Source organism: Salmo salar, chromosome 11, assembly GCF_965601325.2.
Source record: "Salmo salar chromosome 11, fSalSal1, whole genome shotgun sequence".
NCBI classification, from domain to species: Eukaryota; Metazoa; Chordata; class Actinopteri; order Salmoniformes; family Salmonidae; genus Salmo; species Salmo salar.
The window spans coordinates 67,277,201-67,300,512 of NC_138301.1; the positions used below are offsets into that span (position 1 = coordinate 67,277,201).

Genomic DNA, 23,312 nt, shown 5'->3' on the forward strand with positions numbered 1-23,312 from the left:
TACGGCAGGTAGGGTTACTACAGCAGGTAGGGTTACTGGTTCTACGGCAGGTAGGGTTACTGGTGATACGGCAGGTAGAGTTACTACATTAGGTAGGGTTACTGGTTCTACGGCAGGTAGGGTTACTGGGGCTACGGCAGGTAGGTTTACTGGGGCTACGGCAGGTAGGTTTACTGGGGCTACGGCAGGTAGGGTTACTGGGGCTACGGCAGGTAGGTTTACTGGGGCTACGGCAGGTAGGGTTACTGGGGCTACGGCAGGTAGGGTTACTGGGGCTACGGCAGGTAGGGTTACTGGGGCTACGGCAGGTAGGGTTACTGGGGATACGGCAGGTAGGGTTACCACGGCAGGTAGGGTTACTGGTGATAAGGCAGTTAGGGTTACTGGGGCTACGGCAGGTAGGGTTACTGGGGCTACGGCAGGTAGGGTTACTGGGGCTACGGCAGGTAGGGTTACTGGTGATACGGCAGGTAGGGTTACTGGCGATACGGCAGGTAGGGTCACTGGCGATACGGCAGGTAGGGTTACTGGGGCTGCGGCAGGTAGGGTTACTAGGGCTGCGGCAGGTAGGGTTTCTGGTGCTGCGGCAGGTAGGGTTACTGGTGATACGGCAGGTAGGGTTACTGGTGATACGGCAGGTAGGGTCACTGGTGATACGGCAGGTAGGGTTACTGGTGATAGGGCAGGTAGGGTTACTGGGGCTGCGGCAGGTAGGGTTACTGGGGCTGCGGCAGGTAGGGTTACTGTGGCTGCGGCAGGTAGGGTTACTGTGGCTGCGGCAGGTAGGGTTACAGGGGCTACGGCAGGTAGTGTTACTACAGCATGTAGGGTTACTCGGGCTACGGCAGGTAGGTTACTGGCGATACGGCAGGTAGGGTTACTGTCGATACGGCAGGTAGGGTCACTGGCGATACGGCAGGTAGGGTCACTGGCGATACGGCAGGTAGGGTTACTGGGGCTGCGGCAGGTAGGGTTTCTGGTGCTGCGGCAGGTAGGGTTACTGGTGATACGGCAGGTAGGGTTACTGGTGATACGGCAGGTAGGGTTACTGGTGATACGGCAGGTAGGGTTACTGGTGATACGGCAGGTAGGGTTACTGGGGCTATGGCAGGTAGGGTTACTACAGCAGGTAGGGTTACAGGGGCTACGGCAGGTAGGGTTACTGGTGATACGCCAGGTAGAGTTACTTGGGCTACTTCAGGTAGGGTTACTGGGGCTACGACAGGTAGGGTTACTGGTGCTACGCAAGTAGGGTTACTACAGCATGTGCATTACTGGGTCTACAGCAGGTAGCGTTACTTGGTCTACAGCAGGTAGCGTTACTTGGTCTACAGCAGGTAGGGTTACTGGTGATACGGCAGGTAGGGTTACTGGGGCTACGGCAGGTAGGGTTACTGGGGCTGCGGCAGGTAGGGTTACTGGGGCTGCGGCAGGTAGGGTTACTGGGGCTGCGGCAGGTAGGGTTACTGGGGCTGCGGCAGGTAGGGTTACTGGGGCTGCGGCAGGTAGGGTTACTGGGGCTGCGGCAGGTAGGGTTACTGGGGCTGCGGCAGGTAGGGTTACTGGGGCTGCGGCAGGTAGGGTTACTGGTGATAGGGCAGGTAGGGTTACTGGTGATAGGGCAGGTAGGGTTACTGGGGCTGCGGCAGGTAGGGTTACTGGGGCTGCGGCAGGTAGGGTTACTGGGGCTGCGGCAGGTAGGGTTACTGGGGCTGCGGCAGGTAGGGTTACTGGGGCTGCGGCAGGTAGGGTTACTGGGGCTGCGGCAGGTAGGGTTACTGGGGCTAGGGCAGGTAGGGTTACTGGTGATACGGCAGGTAGGGTTACTGGTGATACGGCAGGTAGAGTTACTGGTGATACGGCAGGTAGGGTTACTGGGGCTACGGCAGGTAGTGATACTACAGCAGGTAGGTTACTGGGGCTACGGCAGGTAGGGTTACTGGGGCTGCGGCAGGTAGGGTTACTGGGGCTGCGGCAGGTAGGGTTACTGGGGCTGCGGCAGGTAGGGTTACTGGGGCTAGGACAGGTAGGGTTACTGGTGCTAGGACAGGTAGGGTTAATGGGGCTACAGCAGGTAGGGTTAATGGGGCTACGGCAGGTAGGGTTAATGGGGCTACGGCAGGTAGGGTTACTGGTGCTACGGCAGGTAGGGATACTACAGCAGGTAGGGTTACTGGAGCCACGGCAGGTAGGGTTACTGGAGCCACGGCAGGTAGGGTTACTGGGGCTACGGCAGGTAGGGTTACTGGGGCTACGGCAGGTAGGGTTACTGGGGCTACGGCAGGTAGGGTTACTGATGATAGGGCAGGTAGGGTTACTGGTGATAGTGCAGGTAGGGTTACTGGTGATAGGGCAGGTAGGGTTACTGGGGCTGCGGCAGGTAGGGTTACTGGGGCTGCGGCAGGTAGAGTTACTGGGGCTGCGGCAGGTAGGGTTACTGGTGCTAGGGCAGGTAGGGTTACTGGTGATACGCAGGTATGGTTACTGGTGATACGGCAGGTAGGGTTACTGGTGATACGGCAGGTAGGGTTACTACAGCAGGTAGGGTTACTACAGCAGGTAGGGTTACTACAGCAGGTAGGGTTACTACAGCAGGTAGGGTTACTGGGGCTACGGCAGGTAGGGTTACTGGGGCTACGGCAGGTAGGGTTACTGGGGCTACGGCAGGTAGGGTTACTGGGGCTACGGCAGGTAGGGTTACTGGGGCTACGGCAGGTAGGGTTACTCGGGCTACGGCAGGTAGGGTTACTCGGGCTACGGCAGGTAGGGTTACTGGGGCTACGGCAGGTAGGGTTACTGGGGCTACGGCAGGTAGGGCTCCTGGGGCTACGGCAGGTAGGGTTACTAGGGCTACGGCAGGTAGGGTTACTGGGGCTGCGGCAGGTAGGGTTTCTGGTGCTGCGGCAGGTAGGGTTACTGGTGATACGGCAGGTAGGGTTACTGGTGATACGGCAGGTAGGGTTACTGGTGATACGGCAGGTAGGGTTACTGGTGATACGGCAGGTAGGGTTACTGGGGCTATGGCAGGTAGGGTTACTACAGCAGGTAGGGTTACAGGGGCTACGGCAGGTAGGGTTACTGGGGCTACGCAGGTAGGGATACTGGTGATACGCCAGGTAGAGTTACTTGGGCTACTTCAGGTAGGGTTACTGGGGCTACGACAGGTAGGGTTACTGGTGCTACGCAAGTAGGGTTACTACAGCATGTGCATTACTGGGTCTACAGCAGGTAGCGTTACTTGGTCTACAGCAGGTAGCGTTACTTGGTCTACAGCAGGTAGGGTTACTGGTGATACGGCAGGTAGGGTTACTGGGGCTACGGCAGGTAGGGTTACTGGGGCTGCGGCAGGTAGGGTTACTGGGGCTGCGGCAGGTAGGGTTACTGGGGCTGCGGCAGGTAGGGTTACTGGGGCTGCGGCAGGTAGGGTTACTGGGGCTGCGGCAGGTAGGGTTACTGGGGCTGCGGCAGGTAGGGTTACTGGGGCTGCGGCAGGTAGGGTTACTGGTGATAGGGCAGGTAGGGTTACTGGTGATAGGGCAGGTAGGGTTACTGGGGCTGCGGCAGGTAGGGTTACTGGGGCTGCGGCAGGTAGGGTTACTGGGGCTGCGGCAGGTAGGGTTACTGGGGCTGCGGCAGGTAGGGTTACTGGGGCTGCGGCAGGTAGGGTTACTGGGGCTGCGGCAGGTAGGGTTACTGGGGCTAGGGCAGGTAGGGTTACTGGTGATACGGCAGGTAGGGTTACTGGTGATACGGCAGGTAGAGTTACTGGTGATACGGCAGGTAGGGTTACTGGGGCTACGGCAGGTAGTGATACTACAGCAGGTAGGTTACTGGGGCTACGGCAGGTAGGGTTACTGGGGCTGCGGCAGGTAGGGTTACTGGGGCTGCGGCAGGTAGGGTTACTGGGGCTGCGGCAGGTAGGGTTACTGGGGCTAGGACAGGTAGGGTTACTGGTGCTAGGACAGGTAGGGTTAATGGGGCTACAGCAGGTAGGGTTAATGGGGCTACGGCAGGTAGGGTTAATGGGGCTACGGCAGGTAGGGTTACTGGTGCTACGGCAGGTAGGGATACTACAGCAGGTAGGGTTACTGGAGCCACGGCAGGTAGGGTTACTGGAGCCACGGCAGGTAGGGTTACTGGGGCTACGGCAGGTAGGGTTACTGGGGCTACGGCAGGTAGGGTTACTGGGGCTACGGCAGGTAGGGTTACTGATGATAGGGCAGGTAGGGTTACTGGTGATAGTGCAGGTAGGGTTACTGGTGATAGGGCAGGTAGGGTTACTGGGGCTGCGGCAGGTAGGGTTACTGGGGCTGCGGCAGGTAGAGTTACTGGGGCTGCGGCAGGTAGGGTTACTGGTGCTAGGGCAGGTAGGGTTACTGGTGATACGCAGGTATGGTTACTGGTGATACGGCAGGTAGGGTTACTGGTGATACGGCAGGTAGGGTTACTACAGCAGGTAGGGTTACTACAGCAGGTAGGGTTACTACAGCAGGTAGGGTTACTACAGCAGGTAGGGTTACTGGGGCTACGGCAGGTAGGGTTACTGGGGCTACGGCAGGTAGGGTTACTGGGGCTACGGCAGGTAGGGTTACTGGGGCTACGGCAGGTAGGGTTACTGGGGCTACGGCAGGTAGGGTTACTCGGGCTACGGCAGGTAGGGTTACTCGGGCTACGGCAGGTAGGGTTACTGGGGCTACGGCAGGTAGGGTTACTGGGGCTACGGCAGGTAGGGCTCCTGGGGCTACGGCAGGTAGGGTTACTAGGGCTACGGCAGGTAGGGTTACTGGGGCTGCGGCAGGTAGGGTTACTGGGGCTGCGGCAGGTAGGGTTACTGGGGCTGCGGCAGGTAGGGTTACTGGGGCTGCGGCAGGTAGGGTTACTGGGGCTAGGGCAGGTAGGGTTACTGGGGCTACGGCAGGTAGGGTTACTGGGGCTACGGCAGGTAGGGATACTAGTGATACAGCAGGTAGGGTTACTGGAGCTACGGCAGGTAGGGTTACTGGTGATACGGCAGGTTGGGTTACTGGTGATACGGCAGGTAGGGTTACTGGCGATACGGCAGGTAGGGTTACTACGGCAGGTAGGGTTACTGGTGATACGGCAGTTAGGGTTACTGGGGCTATGGCAGGTAGGGTTACTGGTGCAGTGGCAGGTAGGGTTACTGGTGATACGGCTTGAAGGGGTTACTGCAGTAGGTAGTGTTACTGGGGCTACGGCAGGTAGGGTTACTACAGCAGGTGGATTACTGGGTCTACAGCAGGTAGCGTTACTTGGTCTACAGCATATAGCGTTACTTGGTCTACAGCAGGTAGGGGTACTGTTGATACTGCAGGTAGGGTTACTGGTGATACGGCAGGTAGGGTTACTGGGGCTACAGCAGGTAGGGTTACTACAGCAGGTGGATTACTGGGTCTACAGCAGGTAGCGTTACTTGGTCTACAGCAGGTAGGGTTACTGTTCATACTGCAGGTAGGGTTACTGGGGCTACAGCAGGTAGGGTTACTGGGGCTACGGCAGGTAGGGTTACTGGTGCTACAGCAGGTAGGGATACTGCGGCTATGGCGGGTAGGGTTACTGGTGATACGGCAGGTAGGGTTGCTACAGCAGGTGGATTACTGTGTCTACAGCAGGTAGTGTTACATGGTCTACAGCAGGTAGCGTTACTTGGTCTACAGCAGGTAGCGTTACTTGGTCTACGGCAGGTAGGGTTACTGGTGATACGGCAGGTAGGGTTACTGTGGCTACGGCAGGTAGGGTTACTGTGGCTACGGCAGGAAGGGTTACTGTGGCTACGGCAGGTAGGGTTACTGGTGATACGGCAGGTAGGGTTACTGGTGATACGGCAGGTAGGGTTACTGAGGCTACGGCAGGTAGGGTTACTGGGGCTACGGCAGGTAGGGTTACTGGGGCTACGGCAGGTAGGGTTACTGGGGCTACGGCAGGTAGGGTTACTGGGGCTACGGCGAGGGTCTCAGCGGAGGGTACTGGAGCACGGCAGGTAGGGTTACTGGAGCTACGGCAGGTAGGGTTACTGGAGCTACGGCAGGTAGGGTTACTGGAGCTACGGCAGGTAGGGTTACTGGAGCTATGGCAGGTAGAGTTACTGGAGCTACGGCAGGTAGGGTTACTGGGGCTACGGCAGGTAGGGTTACTGGGGCTACGGCAGGTAGCGTTACTGGGGCTACGGCAGGTAGCGTTACTGGGGCTACGGCAGGTACGGTTACTGGTGATACAGCAGGTAGGGTTACTGGGGCTATAGCTAGGCTCTGGAACACCTAGATCTCACACCACTGTCCGAACTCTAGCTTGGGGGTTCTCAAACTAGGAGTCACGGCCCCATGTGGGGTCACCTGATATGAAAATGGGGTCGTGGGTGAATTTTCAAAATCCTCCCCCAAAATATAAATAGAAATTATTTATGTATGTTAGTACCAGTCAAAGTGTGGAAACACCTACTCATTAGTTTTTTTGTTGTTGTTGTATTTTTACTTTTTTCTACATGAACATTAAGTGCACTTTGTGATTTATAATTATTTCAAGCATTCCTGAACCTGTGACCAGAAACAAGCTACATGGGGGCAATACCAGAATAAAGGATCTCCTCATGGACTGCACCAGATTTGCCAGTCCTTGCTGTGAGATGTTACCCCACTCTTCCACCAAGACACCTGCAAGTTCCCAGACATTTCTGGGGGGGAATGCCCCCTCCCCCCCTCCGATCCAACAGGTCCCAGACATGCTCAATGGGATTGAGATCAAGGCTCTTCGCTGGCCATCGCAGAACACTGACATTCCTGTCTTGCAGGAAATCATGCACAGAACGAGCAGTATGGCTGGTGGCATTGTCATGCTGGAGGGTCATATCAGGATGAGCCTGCAGAAAGGGTTCCACATGAGGGAGGAGGATGTCTGCAATGACAACAAGCTCAGTCCGATGATGCTGTGACTCACCGCCTCAGACCATGACGGACCCTCCACCTCCAAATCGATCCCGCTCCAGAGTACAGGCCTTGGTGTAACGCTCATTCCTTCGATGATAAACACGAATCCGACCATCCTGGTGCGACAAAACCGAGACTCGTCAGTGAAGAGCACTTTTTACCTGTTCAGTCTGGTCCAGCGACGGTGGGTTTGTGCCCACCCATATCTACGGTTGCTGTACATAACTTTAACCCAATGTGTAAGAGATTCACCCAAATTAAAATAATCCAGTCATTTCTATTCTAGTCGTACTTTATCAAACACCTTTTCAAATTCTACTATGAAGACCAGGCCTGGTGTCTTTTGCTGTTTTAATAATGTTCAATTGTTTCCAGTAATTGTCTTATTATCTCCAATGTAGCGTCCGTGTAAAAAAAAAAAAAACCTGTCTGATCAGGATGAACAATAATATCTGGTAAAACCTTTTTGTTATTCTATGTGCTTTGCATTTCACCAGGATTTTCGCATCACAGCATTGAAGTTGTGATGTTTTTTTTAAATGGACTGGATCTTTATACTAAACCACTTGGGTCCTGTTTTAGTAGTAATGAAATCAGACCTTCTTTTTGAGTACCTGAAGGTCTACCATTTGTAATTTATATCATGCTAATAATGGACATTTGAGTACATCAAATAAATGTCTGGTATCCCATCATGCCCTGGTGTTTTTCCAGACTGAAAATATTTTATTCCCTCAAGTTACTATTTTGTAAGTTGGCCTTCACACAGGTCTTTCTATAATTGTGTTAATGTTATATTTATTATTATTATTATTGTGATTTGGAAATAAATCCTTAACATAATTCAGTGGAAATGGAGGAGATAAAACATGTGCTTAAAATACTTTCATAATATAGTTGGGTGAATCATGGGTGACCATCATTTGTAACGAGTTTCTCTCAATTCTTTTTGGTAGCATTTCTATGTTGAAGATTCAATATTTCTTGTTGAATTTTTCCCCATTATTTTCCATCCAATTCGCTTTATTGTTGTAATACATTACACTTCATCGTTCTTGAATAAGTTCCTCCATTTTCTTTTAGTGTTTTTCTTCTAACCTATTTTGTGCCTCTACAGTTCAGTTTGTTACTTCCTCTGTTTCCTATATTAGTCTCATCTCTTTTGACCTAAACTGCTTTTAGTTTTAATGATGAGTATTGTATTGAATGGCCTCTGAAAGTACATGTCAGTGTTCTGTACAGTAAGGGGATCTGCTGTACCTATGTTGTGCTGAATTATTATTATTATTATTATTATTATTATTATTTATATTTTTATCCAAGATGGAAATGGGTTTAATGGGTACTCATTCCCTATGTCAAGTCATTAACTGACTCCTCTCTCTGTCTCCTCTCTCTGTCTCCTCTCTCTGTCTCTGTGTCTCTCTCTGTCTCTGTGTCTCTCTCTGTCTCCTCTCTCTGTCTCTGTGTCTCTGTCTCTGTGTCTCTCTCTGTGTCTCTTTCTGTGTCTCTCTCTGTGTCTCTCTCTGTGTCTCTCTCTGTGTCTCTGTGTCTGTGTCTCTGTGTCTCTCTCTCTGTCTGTGTCTCTGTGTCTGTGTCTCTGTGTCTCTCTCTCTGTCTGTGTCTCTGTCTCTGTGTCTGTGTCTCTCTCTCTCTCTCTCTCTGTCTCTCTCTGTCTCTCTCTCTGTCTCTCTGTCTCTCTCTCTGTCTCTCTCTCTGTCTCTCTCTCTCTGTCTCTCTCTAGTGTGTCCTGATAAGTGCCATGCGTGTACACGGGATGGTGAGTGTTGTCATGGCCAGTGTCTGGGAAGCTGTACTGAACCGAACACTGATACATCCTGCGCTGCCTGTCTCCACTACTACCACGAGGGGCGCTGCGTTCCAGACTGTCCCCCCGACACCTATAAGTTCGAAGGCTGGCGCTGCGTCACCCTGGACTTCTGCTCCCACGTCCACCTGTCCGACTACGACCGTTTCGTCATTCACAGAAGAGAGTGCATGTCTGACTGTCCTTCTGGATTCATGCGCAACAAGAGCAAGAGGTGAGTGGGGTTTTTCTTCTTCAAACTGTCCAGCAGATGGAGACAGAGGCTATTATATAGCTATGACTTTCTCTAGTACTTGTCATTCAGACCTGTGGGATCAACAGGACTCCTCAGTCTGAGTCCTTAGACGATATAGGTGTTGTGTTGTGCTGCTAATAAAACCAAATGTTATTTGTCACATGCGCCGAGTACAACAGGTGTAGACGTTACAGTTAAATGCTTACTTACAAGCCCTTAAAACAATGCAGTTTTAAGAAAAATAAGTGTTAAAGTATTTACTAAAATAACCTGAATTAAAAAATAAATGAAAAATAACAAATAATTAATTAGCAACAATAAAATAACAGTAGCGAGACTATATACAGGGGGTATAGAGTTAATGTGCGTGGGCACAGGTTAGTCGAGGTAATTGAGGTAAAAGGTACATGTCGGTAGAGTTAAAATGACTATGCATAGATAATAAACAGAGTAGCAGCAGTGTAAGAATTGGGGTGGGGGGGGCCAATGCAAATAATCCGGGTAGCCATTTGATTACATTTTCAGGAGTCTTATGGCTTGGGGGTAGAAGCTGTTTAGAAGCCTCTTGGACCTAGACTTGGCGCTCCGGTACCGCTTGCCGTGCAGTAGCAGAGAGAGAACAGTCTGTCTTGGGTGACTGGAGTCTTTGGCAATTGTTTGGGCCTTCCTCTGTCACCGCCTGTTCTAGAGGTCATGGATGACAGGAAACTTGGCCCCAGTGATGTACTGGTCCGTACACACTACCCTCTGTAGTGCCTTGCGGTGGGAGGCCGAGCCGTTGCCATACCAGGCGGTGATGCAACCAGTCAGGATGCTCTCGATGGTGCAGCTGTAAAACCTTTTGAGGATCTGAGGACCAATGCTAAATCTTTTCAGTCTCCTGAGGGGGAGTAGGTTTTGTCGTGCCCTCTTCACGACTGTCTTGGTGTGCTTGGACCATGTTAGTTTGTTGTTGATGTGGACACCAAGGAACTTGAAACTCTCAACCTGCTCCACTGCAGCCCCGTCGATGAGAATGGGGGCGTGCTCGATCCTCCTTTTCCTGTAGTCCACAATCATCTCCTTTGTCTTGATCACCTAGTGGGAAGTTGTTGTCTTGGCACCACACGGCCAGGTCTCTGACCTCCTCCCTATAGGCTGTCTCGTCGTTGTCGGTGATCAGGCCTACCACTGTTGTGCCATCAGCAAACTTCATGATGGTGTTGGAGTCGTGCCTGGCCGTGCAGTCATGAGTGAACAGGGAGTACAGGAGGGGACTGAGCACACACCCCTGGGGAGCTCCAGTGTTGAGGATCAGCATTGCAGATGTGTTATTACTTACCCTTACCACCTGGGGGCGGCCCGTCAGGTATTCCATTTGTTTTGATCCAGTTGCAGAGGGAGGTGTTTAGTCCCAGGGTCCTTAGCTTAGTGATGAGCTTTGAGGGCAGTATGGTGTTGAACGCTGAGCTCTGCTCAATGAACAGCATTCTCACGTAGGTGTTCCTTTTGCCCAGGTGGGAAAGTGGATTGTGGAGTGCAATAGAGATTGCATCCTCTGTGGATCTGTTGGGGCGGAATGCAAATTGGAGTGTGTCTAGGGTTTCTGGGACAATGGTGTTGATGTGAGCCATGACCAACCTTTCAAAGCATTTCATGGCTACAGATGTGAGTGCTATGGGTTGGTAGTCATTTAGGCAGGTTACCTGAGTGTTCTTGGGCACAGAGACTATGGTGGTCTGCTTGAAACATGTTGGTATTACAGACTCGGACAGGGAGCGTTTGAAAATGTCAGTGAAGACACTTGCCAGTTGGTCAACGCATGCTCGGAGTACCTGTCCTGGTAATCCATCTGGCCCTGCAGCCTTGTGAATGTTGACCTGTTTTAAAGATCTTACTCACATTGGCTATGGAGAGAATGATCACACAGTCGTCCGGAACAGCTGACGCTCTCATGCATGCTTCAGTGTTGCTTGCCTCGACGCGAGCATAGAAGTAATTTAGTTCGTCTGGTAGGCTCGTGTTACTGGGCAGCTCGCGGCTGTGTTTCCCTTTGTAGTCAGTCATAGTTTGCAAGCCCTGCCACATCGGAGCCGGTGTAGTACGATTCGATCTTAGTCCTGTATTGACGCTTTGCCTGTTTGATGGTTCTTCGGAGGGCATAGCGGGATTTCTTATAAGCGTCTGGGTTAGAGTCCCGCTCCTTGAAAGCGGCAGCTCTACCCTTTAGCTCAGTGTGGATGTTGCCTGTAATCCATGGCTTCTGGTTGCGGTATGTACTGATGAAGCCAGTGACCGATATGATGTACTTAATGCCATTGGATGATCCCTGAACATGTTCCAGTCTGTGATAGCAAAACAGTCCTGTAGTTTAGAATCTGCTTCACCTGACAACTTCCGTATTGAGTGAGTCACTGGTACTTCCTGCTTTAGTTTTTGCTTGTAAGCAGGAATCAGGAGGATAGAATTATGGTCAGATTTTCCAAATGGAGGGCAAGGGAGAGCTTTGTACATTTCTCTGTGTGGTGTAAAGATGGTCTGGAGTTTTTTTTTCCCCTCTGGTTGTACATGTGACATTTTGGTAGAAATGAGGTCAAACTGATTTAAGTTTCCCTGCATTAAAGTCCCCAGCCACTAGGAGCGCCTTCTCTGGATGAGCATGTTCTTGTTTGCTTATGTACGTATACAGCTTATTGAGTGCGGTCTTACTACCAGCAACGATTTGTGGTAGTATATAGACGGCTAAGAAAAATATAGATTAAAACATTCTTGGTAATTAGTGTGGTCTTCAGCTTATCATGAGATACTCTACCTCAGGCGAGCAATACCTCGAGACTTTCTTAATATTAGATTTCGTGCACCAGCAGTTATTTACAAATGGACACTGACCAGAGGCAACTGTTCTATCTAGCCGATGCAGCGAAAACCCAGCCCAGCTGTATGTTGTCCATGTCGTCCTTCAGCCACGACTCAGTGAAACATAAGATATTACAGTTTTTAATGTCCTGTTGGTAGGTTAGCCTCTTGACGGTCGCCTAGGATGGGGGCGCTCCAGCGAATTTGTATTTTAATTTTTTTTTGGGGGGGGGGGGGGAATTGTGCCCATTTTAAACGGCCTCCTACTCAAACTCAAAAGCTAGGATATGCATATAATTAATACTTGTGGATAGAAAACACCCTGAAGTTTCTGAAACTGTTTGAATGGTGTCTGTGAGTATAACAGAACTCGTATGGCAGTCAAAACCCCGAGACCGATCGTAACAGGATGTGGAATTCTGAATTGCGGACTCAACTTCACCACTTTGCCTGTAATTCACACAGTGAGCAATGGTTCATTGAGCACGTCCTATTGCTTCCACTAGATGTCCCCAGTCTTTACAAAGTGATTTGAGTCTCCTACTGTGAAAACTGAATGAATGAGACGCTGTTGAAATTGGTCACATGAGGAGGGCCATCACCATTATGACGCCGGCGCCCCTGGCTACCCTCCCCTTTCGAAACGTTTTGAAAGACAATGCAATCATCCCCCTTAAATCTTGTTGGAGCTCTGGTTGAAAAAGGCCCTAAAGATTTATGTTATACAACGTTTGACATGTTTGAACGAACCTAAATGAAAAAAAAATGCATTTTTCCGAAAGAGCTGTCCCGCGCACGACGGAAGTTTTGGAGCAGCCTTCAGACGCGCTAACAAGAACAAGCTATTGGAACATAAAGGAGTCATTTTTTCGAACGAAAATACATTTGTTGTGGACCTGGGATTCCTGGAAGTGCTTTCTGATGAAGACAACCAAAGGTAAGGGATTATTGACAATAGTATACAAGACTAGATTTGATATGCGATTGTTCCAAGATGGCGCTGACCTGTATTTCTAGCCTATTTTCTGAGTATCGCATCCCCTTTTTATCGCAAAGTGTGATTACCCAGTAAAGTTATTTTTAAATCTGGCATTACAGGTGCTTTCAAGAGATATTCATCTATAAATCTTAGAATGACAATATTACATTTGAAAAATGTTTTCAAATAGTAATTTAGTAAATTGTAGCACTGTTTCACCGGATGCATTTGAGGGAAAATAGTTAGTCAACGTTACGCACCGATGTAAAATGCTGTTTTTATATACAAATATGAACTTTATCGAACAAAAGAATGCATGTATTGTGTAACATGATGTCCTAGGAGTGTCATCTGATGAAGTTTGTAAAAGGTTAGTGCTGCATTTAGCTGTTTTTTTGGTTATTTGTGATGCATGTGGTTGGTCGGAAAATGGCTATGTGGCTACTTTTACGATATACTCCTCTAACATAATCTAATGTTTTGCTTTTGCTGTAAAGCCTTTTTGAAATCGGACAACGTGGTTCGATTCAGGAGAGGTGTATCTATAAAACGATATGACATAGTCCTATATTTGAAAAAAAAATAATAATACATTTCGTTATGCTAATGGCGATAGGATTTTTTCGCTGGATGTCCGTCCGGCATACGGGACGAGCCCGTCGAGGTTAATCTTGATTGGAGCTCATCTATTTTATTATCCAATGATTGCACGTTGGCTAATAGGACTGATGGTAGAGGCAGATTACCCTCTCGGATCCTTACAAGGCACCCCAACCTAGGATTGTGGAGGCCAGGTCATCTGATGCTGCACTCCATCACTCTCCTTCTTGGTAAAATAGCCCTTACACAGCCTGGAGGTGTGTTTTGGGTCATTGTCCTGTTGAAAAACAAATGATAGTCCCACTAAGCCCAAACCAGAGGGGATGGTGTCTCACTGCAGAATGCATCATAACACCTCCTCCTCCATGCTTCACGGTGGGAAATACACATGCGGAGATCATCCGTTCACCCACACCGCTGTTGGAACCAAAAATATCAAATTTGGATTCCAAACCAAAGGACAAATTTCTACCAGTCTAATGTCCATTGCTCGTGTTTCTTTGCCCAAGCAAGTCTCTCATTGGTGTCCTTTAGTAGTGGTTTCTTTGCAGCATTTCGACCATGAAGGCCTGATTCACACAGTCTCCTCTGAACAGTTGATGTTGAGATGTGTCTGTTACTTGAACTCTGTGAAGCATTTATTTGGGCTGAAATTTCTGAGGCTGGTAACTCTAATGAACTTATCCTCTGCAGCAGAGGTAACTCTGGGTCTTCCATTCCTGTGGCGGTCCTCAGAATCTCAAATATAAAATGTATTTTGATTTTTTTTGGTTACTACATGATTACATATGTAATTTTATAGTTTTGTCTTTACTATTATTCTACAATGTAGAAAATAGTAAAAATAAGGAAAAACCCCTGAATTAGTAGGTGTTCTGAAACGTTTGCCCGTTAGTGAATATCCACAGCTATCCCCTCTATCCTTTTCTCTCATTTCTCTCTCAATGCAACATGTTGGTTTCATGAGCTGAACTAAAAGATTCCAGAAATGTTTTCACACAACACAATGCCACAGATGTCTCAAGTTTTGAGGGAGAGCACAATTGGCATGCTGACTGCTGGAATGTCCACCACCAGAGCTGTTGCCAGAGAATTGAATGGTCATTTCTCTACCATAAACTGCCTCCAACGTCGTTTTAGAGAGAATTTGGCAATGCATCCAACCGGCCTTATAAACGCAGACCACATGTAACCATGGCAGCCCGTGACCTTCACATCCGGCTTCTTCACCTCTGGGATCGTCTGAGACCAGCCACCGGGACAGCTGATGAAACTGGGTTCATCTGGGATCAGCCAGCCGGGACAGCTGATGAAACTGGGTTCATCTGGAACCAGCCAGCCGGGACAGCTGATGATACTCTGGGTTCATCTGAGACCAGCCAGCCGGGACAGCTGATGATACTCTGGGTTCATCTGGAACCAGCCAGCCGGGACAGCTGATGATACTCTGGGTTCATCTGAGACCAGCCAGCCGGGACAGCTGATGATACTCTGGGTTCATCTGAGACCAGCCAGCTGGGACAGCTGATGATACTCTGGGTTCATCTGAGACCAGCCAGCCGGGACAGCTGATGATACTCTGGGTTCATCTGAGACCAGCCAGCCGGGACAGCTGATGATACTCTGGGTTCATCTGAGACCAGCCAGCCGGGACAGCTGATGATACTCTGGGTTCATCTGAGACCAGCCAGCCGGGACAGCTGATGATACTCTGGGTTCATCTGAGACCAGCCAGCCGGGACAGCTGATGATACTCTGGGTTCATCTGAGACCAGCCAGCCGGGACAGCTGATGATACTCTGGGTTCATCTGAGACCAGCCAGCCGGGACAGCTGATGATACTCTGGGTTCATCTGAGACCAGCCAGCCGGGACAGCTGATGATACTCTGGGTTCATCTGAGACTAGCCAGCCGGGACAGCTGATGATACTCTGGGTTCATCTGGAACCAGCCAGCCGGGACAGCTGATGATACTCTGGGTTCATCTGAGACCAGCCAGCCGGGACAGCTGATGATACTCTGGGTTCATCTGAGACCAGCCAGCCGGGACAGCTGATGATACTCTGGGTTCATCTGAGACCAGCCAGCCGGGACAGCTGATGATACTCTGGGTTCATCTGAGACCAGCCAGCCGGGACAGCTGATGATACTCTGGGTTCATCTGAGACCAGCCAGCCGGGACAGCTGATGATACTCTGGGTTCATCTGAGACCAGCCAGCCGGGACAGCTGATGATACTCTGGGTTCATCTGAGACCAGCCAGCCGGGACAGCTGATGATACTCTGGGTTCATCTGAGACCAGCCAGCCGGGACAGCTGATGATACTCTGGGTTCATCTGAGACCAGCCAGCCGGGACAGCTGATGATACTCTGGGTTCATCTGAGACCAGCCAGCCGGGACAGCTGATGATACTCTGGGTTCATCTGAGACCAGCCAGCCGGGACAGCTGATGATACTCTGGGTTCATCTGAGACCAGCCAGCCGGGACAGCTGATGATACTCTGGGTTCATCTGAGACCAGCCAGCCGGGACAGCTGATGATACTCTGGGTTCATCTGAGACCAGCCAGCCGGGACAGCTGATGATACTCTGGGTTCATCTGAGACCAGCCAGCCGGGACAGCTGATGATACTCTGGGTTCATCTGAGACCAGCCAGCCGGGACAGCTGATGATACTCTGGGTTCATCTGAGACCAGCCAGCCGGGACAGCTGATGATACTCTGGGTTCATCTGAGACCAGCCAGCCGGGACAGCTGATGAAACTCTGGGTTTGCACCACTGAAGAATTTCTGCATTAACTGTTAGAAACCGTTTCAGGGAAGCTCATCTGCATGCTCGTCGTCCTCACCAGGGTCTTTATCTGACTGCAGTTTGGCGTCATAACCGATTTCAGTGGGCAAATGCTCACCTTCGATGGCCACTGGCACGCTGGAGACGTGTTCTCTTCACAGATGAATCCCGGTTTGCCGATCCATGCCTCTACCTTTTTGTTAAGGTATCTGTGGCCAACAGATGCATATCTGTATTCCCAGTCATGTGAAATCCAGAGATTAGGACCTAATGAATTTACTTCAATTGACTGATTTCCATATGAACTGTAATTCAGTAAAATCTTTGAAATTGTTGGTTGTGTTTTATATTTTTGTTCAGTATACCTTGGTCCCGTGTGGCTCAGTTGGTAGAGCATGGTGTTTGCAACGCCATGGTTGTGGGTTCGATTCCCACGGGGGGCCAGTATGAAAAAAAAAAAGAGGGGAAAAAATGTATGCTTTCACTACTGTAAGTCGCTCTGGATAAGAGCGTCTGCTAAATGACTAAAATGTAATGTTTTATGTCTGTCTGACTGTTTCTTTCCCTGTCCCACTCTCCCCCGTCTCCAGTATGTTCTGCAGTGCGTGTGACGGGCTATGTGATAAGATCTGTGATGAGAAGGTCATTGACTCCGTGGACGCGGCCCAGTCTCTGAAGGGATGTACTGTCATCAAGGGTAACCTCCAAATCAACATCCGCAGAGGACGTACGTACCTGTTATAGTAGGGTATATTATATATAGAACTACCTGTTATAGTAGGGTATATTATTTTATATATAGCACTACCTGTTATAGTAGGGTATATTATATAGCTCTACCTGTTATAGTAGGGTATATTATAATTATTATACCTGTTATAGTAGGGTATATTATTATTATTATTATTATTATTATTATACCTGTTATAGTAGGGTATATTTATTATTATTATTATTATTATTATTATTATTATATATAGCACTACCTGTTATAGTAGGGTATATTATTATTATATATAGCACTACCTGTTATAGTAGGGTATATTATATATAGCACTACCTGTTATAGTAAGGTATATTATATAGCACTACCTGTTATAGTAGGGTATATTATATAGCTCTACCTGTTATAGTAGGGTATATTATAATTATTATACCTGTTATAGTAGGGTATATTATTATTATTATTATTTTTATTATTATACCTGTTATAGTAGGGTATATTATTATTATTATTATTATTATATATAGCACTACCTGTTATAGTAGGGTATATTTTATATATGTATAGCACTACCTGTTATAGTAGGGTGTATGTGTGTGTGTATATATATATATATATATATATATATATATATATATATATATATATATATATATATATATATATATATATATATATATATATATAGCACTACCTGTTATAGTAGGGTATATTATATAGCACTACCTGTTATAGTAGGGTATATTATATAGCACTACCTGTTATAGTAGGGTATATTATTATATATAGCACTACCTGTTATAGTAGGGTATATTATTATATATAGCACTACCTGTTATAGTAGGATCTATTATATAGCACTACCTGTTATAGTAGGGTATATTATTATATATAGCACTACCTGTTATAGTAGGATCTATTATATATCACTACTTGTTATAGTAGGATCTATTATATAGCACTACCTGTTATAGTAGGGTATATTATTATATATAGCACTACCTGTTATAGTAGGATCTATTATATATCACTACTTGTTATAGTAGGATCTATTATATAGCACTACTTGTTATAGTAGGATCTATTATATAGCACTACCTGTTATAGTAGGGTATATTATATAGCACTACCTGTTATAGTAGGGTATATTATTATATATAGCACTACCTGTTATAGTAGGGTATATTATTATATATAGCACTACCTGTTATAGTAGGATCTATTATATAGCACTACCTGTTATAGTAGGGTATATTATTATATATAGCACTACCTGTTATAGTAGGATCTATTATATATCACTACTTGTTATAGTAGGGTATATTATATAGCACTACCTGTTATAGTAGGGTATATTATTATATATAGCACTACCTGTTATAGTAGGGTATATTATTATATATAGCACTACCTGTTATAGTAGGATCTATTATATATCACTACTTGTTATAGTAGGATCTATTATATAGCACTACTTGTTATAGTAGGATCTATTATATAGCACTACCTGTTATAGTAGGGTATATTATATAGCACTACCTGTTATAGTAGGGTATATTATATAGCACTACCTGTTATAGTAGGGTATATTATATAGCTCTACCTGTTATAGTAGGGTATATTATAATTATTATACCTGTTATAGTAGGGTATATTATTATTATTATTATTATTATTATTATTATTATTATTATTATTATACCTGTTATAGTAGGGTATATTATTATTATTATTATATATAGCACTACCTGTTATAGTAGGGTATATTTTATATATATATAGCACTATCTGTTATAGTAGGGTATATTATATAGGCACTACCTGTTATAGTAGGGTATATTATATAGCACTACCTGTTATAGTAGGGTATATTATTATATATAGCACTACCTGTTATAGTAGGGTATATTATTATATATAGCACTACCTGTTATAGTAGGATCTATTATATAGCACTACCTGTTATAGTAGGGTATATTATTATATATAGCACTACCTGTTATAGTAGGATCTATTATATATCACTACTTGTTATAGTAGGATCTATTATATAGCACTACCTGTTATAGTAGGGTATATTATATAGCACTACCTGTTATAGTAGGGTATATTATTATATATAGCACTACCTGTTATAGTAGGATCTATTATATATCACTACTTGTTATAGTAGGATCTATTATATAGCACTACTTGTTATAGTAGGATCTATTATATAGCACTACCTGTTATAGTAGGGTATATTATATAGCACTACCTGTTATAGTAGGGTATATTATATAGCACTACCTGTTATAGTAGGGTATATTATATATAGAGAACAGTGACGGGCAACGATCCTGTCTCCTCTAGAGAACAGTGACGGGCAACGATCCTGTCTCCTGTCTCCTCTAGTGAACAGTGACAGGCAATGATCTTAACTCCTGTCTCCTCTCCTCCTCTAGAGAACAGTGACGGGCAACGATCCTAACTCCTGGCTCCTCTCCTCCTCTAGAGAAACAGTGACGGGCAACGATCCTAACTCCTGGCTCCTCTCCTCTAGAGAACAGTGACAGGCAACGATCCTAACTCCTGTCTCCTCTCCTCCTCTAGAGAACATAGTGTCTGAGCTGGAGAGTTTCATGGGATTGATCCAGACAGTGACGGGCTACGTGAGAATCAGACACTCTCAGACGCTGGGCTCCCTGTCCTTCCTCAAGAGCCTCCGCTACATCAATGGAGAGGAACTGATGGATGAGTATGTTTCCACACACATCTGTATTTATTATGGATCCCCATTAGTTCCCGGGGTTTATTATGGATCCCCATTAGTTCCCGGGGTTTATTATGGATCCCCATTAGTTCCCGGGGTTTATTATGGATCCCCATTAGTTCCCGCCAAGGCAGCAGCTACTCTTCCTGTTTTTTTTTATGGATCCCTATTAGCTCCTGCCATGGCAGCAGCTACTCTTCCTGGTTTTTTTTATGGATCCCCATTAGTTCCTGCCAAGGCAGCGGCTACTCTTCCTGGGGTTTATTATGGATCCCCATTAGTTCCTGTCAAGACAGCAGCTACTCTTCCTGGGGTTTATTATGGATCCTCATTAGTTCCTGTCAAGACAGCAGCTACTCTTCCTGGGGTTTATTATGGATCCCCGTTAGTTCCTGCCAAGGCAGAAGCTACTCTTCCTGGGGTCCAGCAACATTAAGGCAGTTTATGCAATTTTAAAATGTTAAAATCATTACAGTACATTCCCAGACTGTGTGTCCTCAGGTCCCTACTCCACCACTACCACATATACGTGTGTGTGTGTGTGTGTGTGTGTGTGTGTGTGTGTGTGTGTGTTTGTGTTGCTTCACAGTCCCTGCTGTTCCATAAGGTGTATTTTGATGCTTTTTAAATCTGATTCTACTGCTGCATCAGTTACCTGATTTGAATATAGTTCCATGTAGTCATGGCTCTATGTAGTACTGTGGGCCTCCCATAGTCTGTTCTGGACTTGGGGACTGTGAAGAGACCTCTGGTGGCATGTCTTGTGAGGTATGCATGGGTGTCTGAGCTGTGTGCCAGTAGTTTAAACAGACAGCTTGGTGCATTCAACATGTCAATACCTCTCACAAATACAAGTAGTGATGAAGTCAATATCTCCTCCACTTTGAGCCAGGAGAGATAGACATGCATATTATTAATATTAGCTCTCTGTGTTCATCCAAGGGCCAGCCGTGCTGCCCTGTTCTGAGACAATTGCAATTTCCCCAAGTCCCTCTGTGGCACCTGATCACATGACTGAACAGTAGTCCAGGTAGGACAAAACTAGGGACTGTAGGACCTGCCTTGTTGATAGTGTTGTTAAGAAGGTAGAAACTAGGGCCTGTAGGACCTGCCTCGTTGATAGTGTTGTTAAGAAGGTAGAAACTAGGGCCTGTAGGACCTGCCTCGTTGATAGTGTTGTTAAGAAGGTAGAAACTAGGGCCTGTAGGACCTGCCTTGTTGATAGTGTTGTTAAGAAGGTAGAAACTAGAGCCTGTAGGACCTGCCTTGTTGATAGTGCTGTTAAGAAGGTAGAAACTAGGGCCTGTAGGACCTGCCTTGTTGATAGTGCTGTGAAGAACACACACACACACACACAGACAGAAGAAAATGCTACATTGACGTCTGCAATGTACTAGTCTATATACAAAAGCAAGATGCTAATGTGACTGGTAGTTTGGGTCTGTCAGCTTTGTAAAGGAGGACCAGGACCAGCTCCCCACCCCTCTACATTCTGTCAGCTTTGTAAAGGAAGACCAGGACCAGCTCCCCACCCCTCTACATTCTGTCAGCTTTTTAAAGGAGAACCAGGACCAGCTCCACACCCCTCTACATTCTGTCAGCTTTGTAAAGGAGAACCAGGACCAGCTCCACACCCCTCTACATTCTGTCAGCTTTGTAAAGGAGAACCAGGACCAGCTCCACACCCCTCTACATTCTGTCAGCTTTGTAAAGGAGGACCAGGACCAGCTCCACACCCCTCTACATTCTGTCAGCTTTGTAAAGGAGGACCAGGACCAGCTCCCCACCCCTCTACATTCTGTCAGCTTTGTAAAGGAGGACCAGGACCAGCTCCCCACCCCTCTACATTCTGTCAGCTTTGTAAAGGAGGACCAGCTCCCCACCCCTCTACATTCTGTCAGCTTTGTAAAGGAGGACCAGCTCCACACCCCTCTACATTCTGTCAGCTTTGTAAAGGAGGACCAGGACCAGCTCCCCTCTACATTCTGTCATCTGCTTGGTTCTTTTGTCTTTTCACCTTAATGGTTTGTTTTGAGGAATTTCCTCTTCCTCTCTCTCTCTCCGTCGCTGTGGCGTTGAGCGTTGCCGTGGTAATCAAGTAGCGTATTGAGTGGTGTTTGTAGGGGAATGCTGGGAGAGATTCCTCTGCGTAGGTTGTCCTTGACAACGAGCCCTGAACCCTGGCTCAACTCTCTCTAAATCTAAAGGGATAACGTTGGAGGACTCTGCCTTTCAGTCCGTATTACAGCTGTCTCTCTATATGGCTATTCTATCACGATGTGGAGCTATCGGGTTAATGTGGACTGAAACGGTATTCCCTTTCTGCTTCATAGAAAACACTGTCCCCTGCTGTTGTCTGAGAGGAGTTTCATTAACTACGTCTCAATCATGCATGTTAAAAGATCCTGTCAGGCGTTTAATACAATGTTTAATACGACTGCATTTCACATTTAGGCAGCAGCGGACCTCCCTGCATCCCACTGCTGGCTTGCTTCTGAAGCTAAGCAGGGTTGGTCCTAGTCAGTCCCTGGTTGATCCTGGTTGGTCCTGGTCAGTCCCTGGTTGATCCTGGTTGTTCCTGGTCAGTCCCTGGATGGGAGACCAGATGCTGCTGGAAGTGGTGTAGGAGGGACACTTTCCTCTGGTCTAAAACGATTATCCCAAATGCCCCAGGGCAATGATTGGGGACATTGCCCTGTGTAGGGTTGCCATCTTTCGGGATGGGATGTTAAATGGGTATCCTGACTCTCTGTGGTCACTAAAGATCCCATTGCACTTATCGTAAGAGTCGAGGTGTTTATCCCGGTGTCCTGGCTCAATTCCCCATCTGTTCCTCGTACCATCACGGTCACCTAATCATCCCCAGCTTCCAATTGGTTCGTTCATTCCCCTCCTCTCCCCTGTAACTATTCCCCAGGTCGTTGCTGTAAATCAGAACGTGTTCTCAACTTGTTAAATAGATACGTTGTTACTGTCGTAATATATCCTCTGATTCAACTGTAAACCACATCAGGATGAGATGGATCTGCCAGGGCAGTAACATGTTCTGTGGTGGTGTGGATGAGATGGATCTGCCAGGGCATTAACATGTTCTGTGGTGGTGTGGATGAGATGGATCTGCCAGGGCAGTAACATGTTCTGTGGTGGTGTGGATGAGATGGATCTGCCAGGGCAGTAACATGTTCTGTGGTGGTGTGGATGAGATGGATCTGCCAGGGCAGTAACATGTTCTGTGGTGGTGTGGATGAGATGGATCTGCCAGGGCAGTAACATGTTCTGTGGTGGTGTGGATGAGATGGATCTGCCAGGGCAGTAACATGTTCTGTGGTGGTGTGGATGAGATGGATCTGCCAGGGCAGTAACATGTTCTGTGGTGGTGTGGATGAGATGGATCTGCCAGGCCTGGATAGTATGACCTTTTTTTTCTCTGCTCCTTCATGTCTCTCGCTAATGGCCCACCTCGACCTCACTGAGCGAACGGAAAGTTTTCAAAAATGGCATCCGAGGTCACGAGAGGGCCTTGGCCTAACTCTCTCCTCCCCCTCTCCTCCCCCTCTCCTCCCCCTCTCCTCACCCTGTCCTCCCCCTGTCCTCCCCCTGTCCTCCCCCGTCCTCACCCGTCCTC

General features: G+C 47.6%; 1 protein-coding gene across 3 annotated transcripts in view; it reads left to right on the forward strand.

The window, feature by feature from the left end:
- LOC106592162 (insulin-like growth factor 1 receptor) overlaps positions 1–23,312 on the forward strand; it is a 224,523-nt gene that overhangs the window by 95,275 nt on the left and 105,936 nt on the right. For all 3 annotated transcript variants that reach the window (XM_082958036.1, XM_082958038.1, XM_082958037.1), the window contains exons 4-6: positions 8,686–8,983; positions 16,802–16,938; positions 19,528–19,672. In XM_082958036.1, coding sequence (XP_082814162.1) covers positions 8,686–8,983; positions 16,802–16,938; positions 19,528–19,672 — 580 coding nt within the window. The remainder of the gene's footprint in view (positions 1–8,685; positions 8,984–16,801; positions 16,939–19,527; positions 19,673–23,312) is intronic.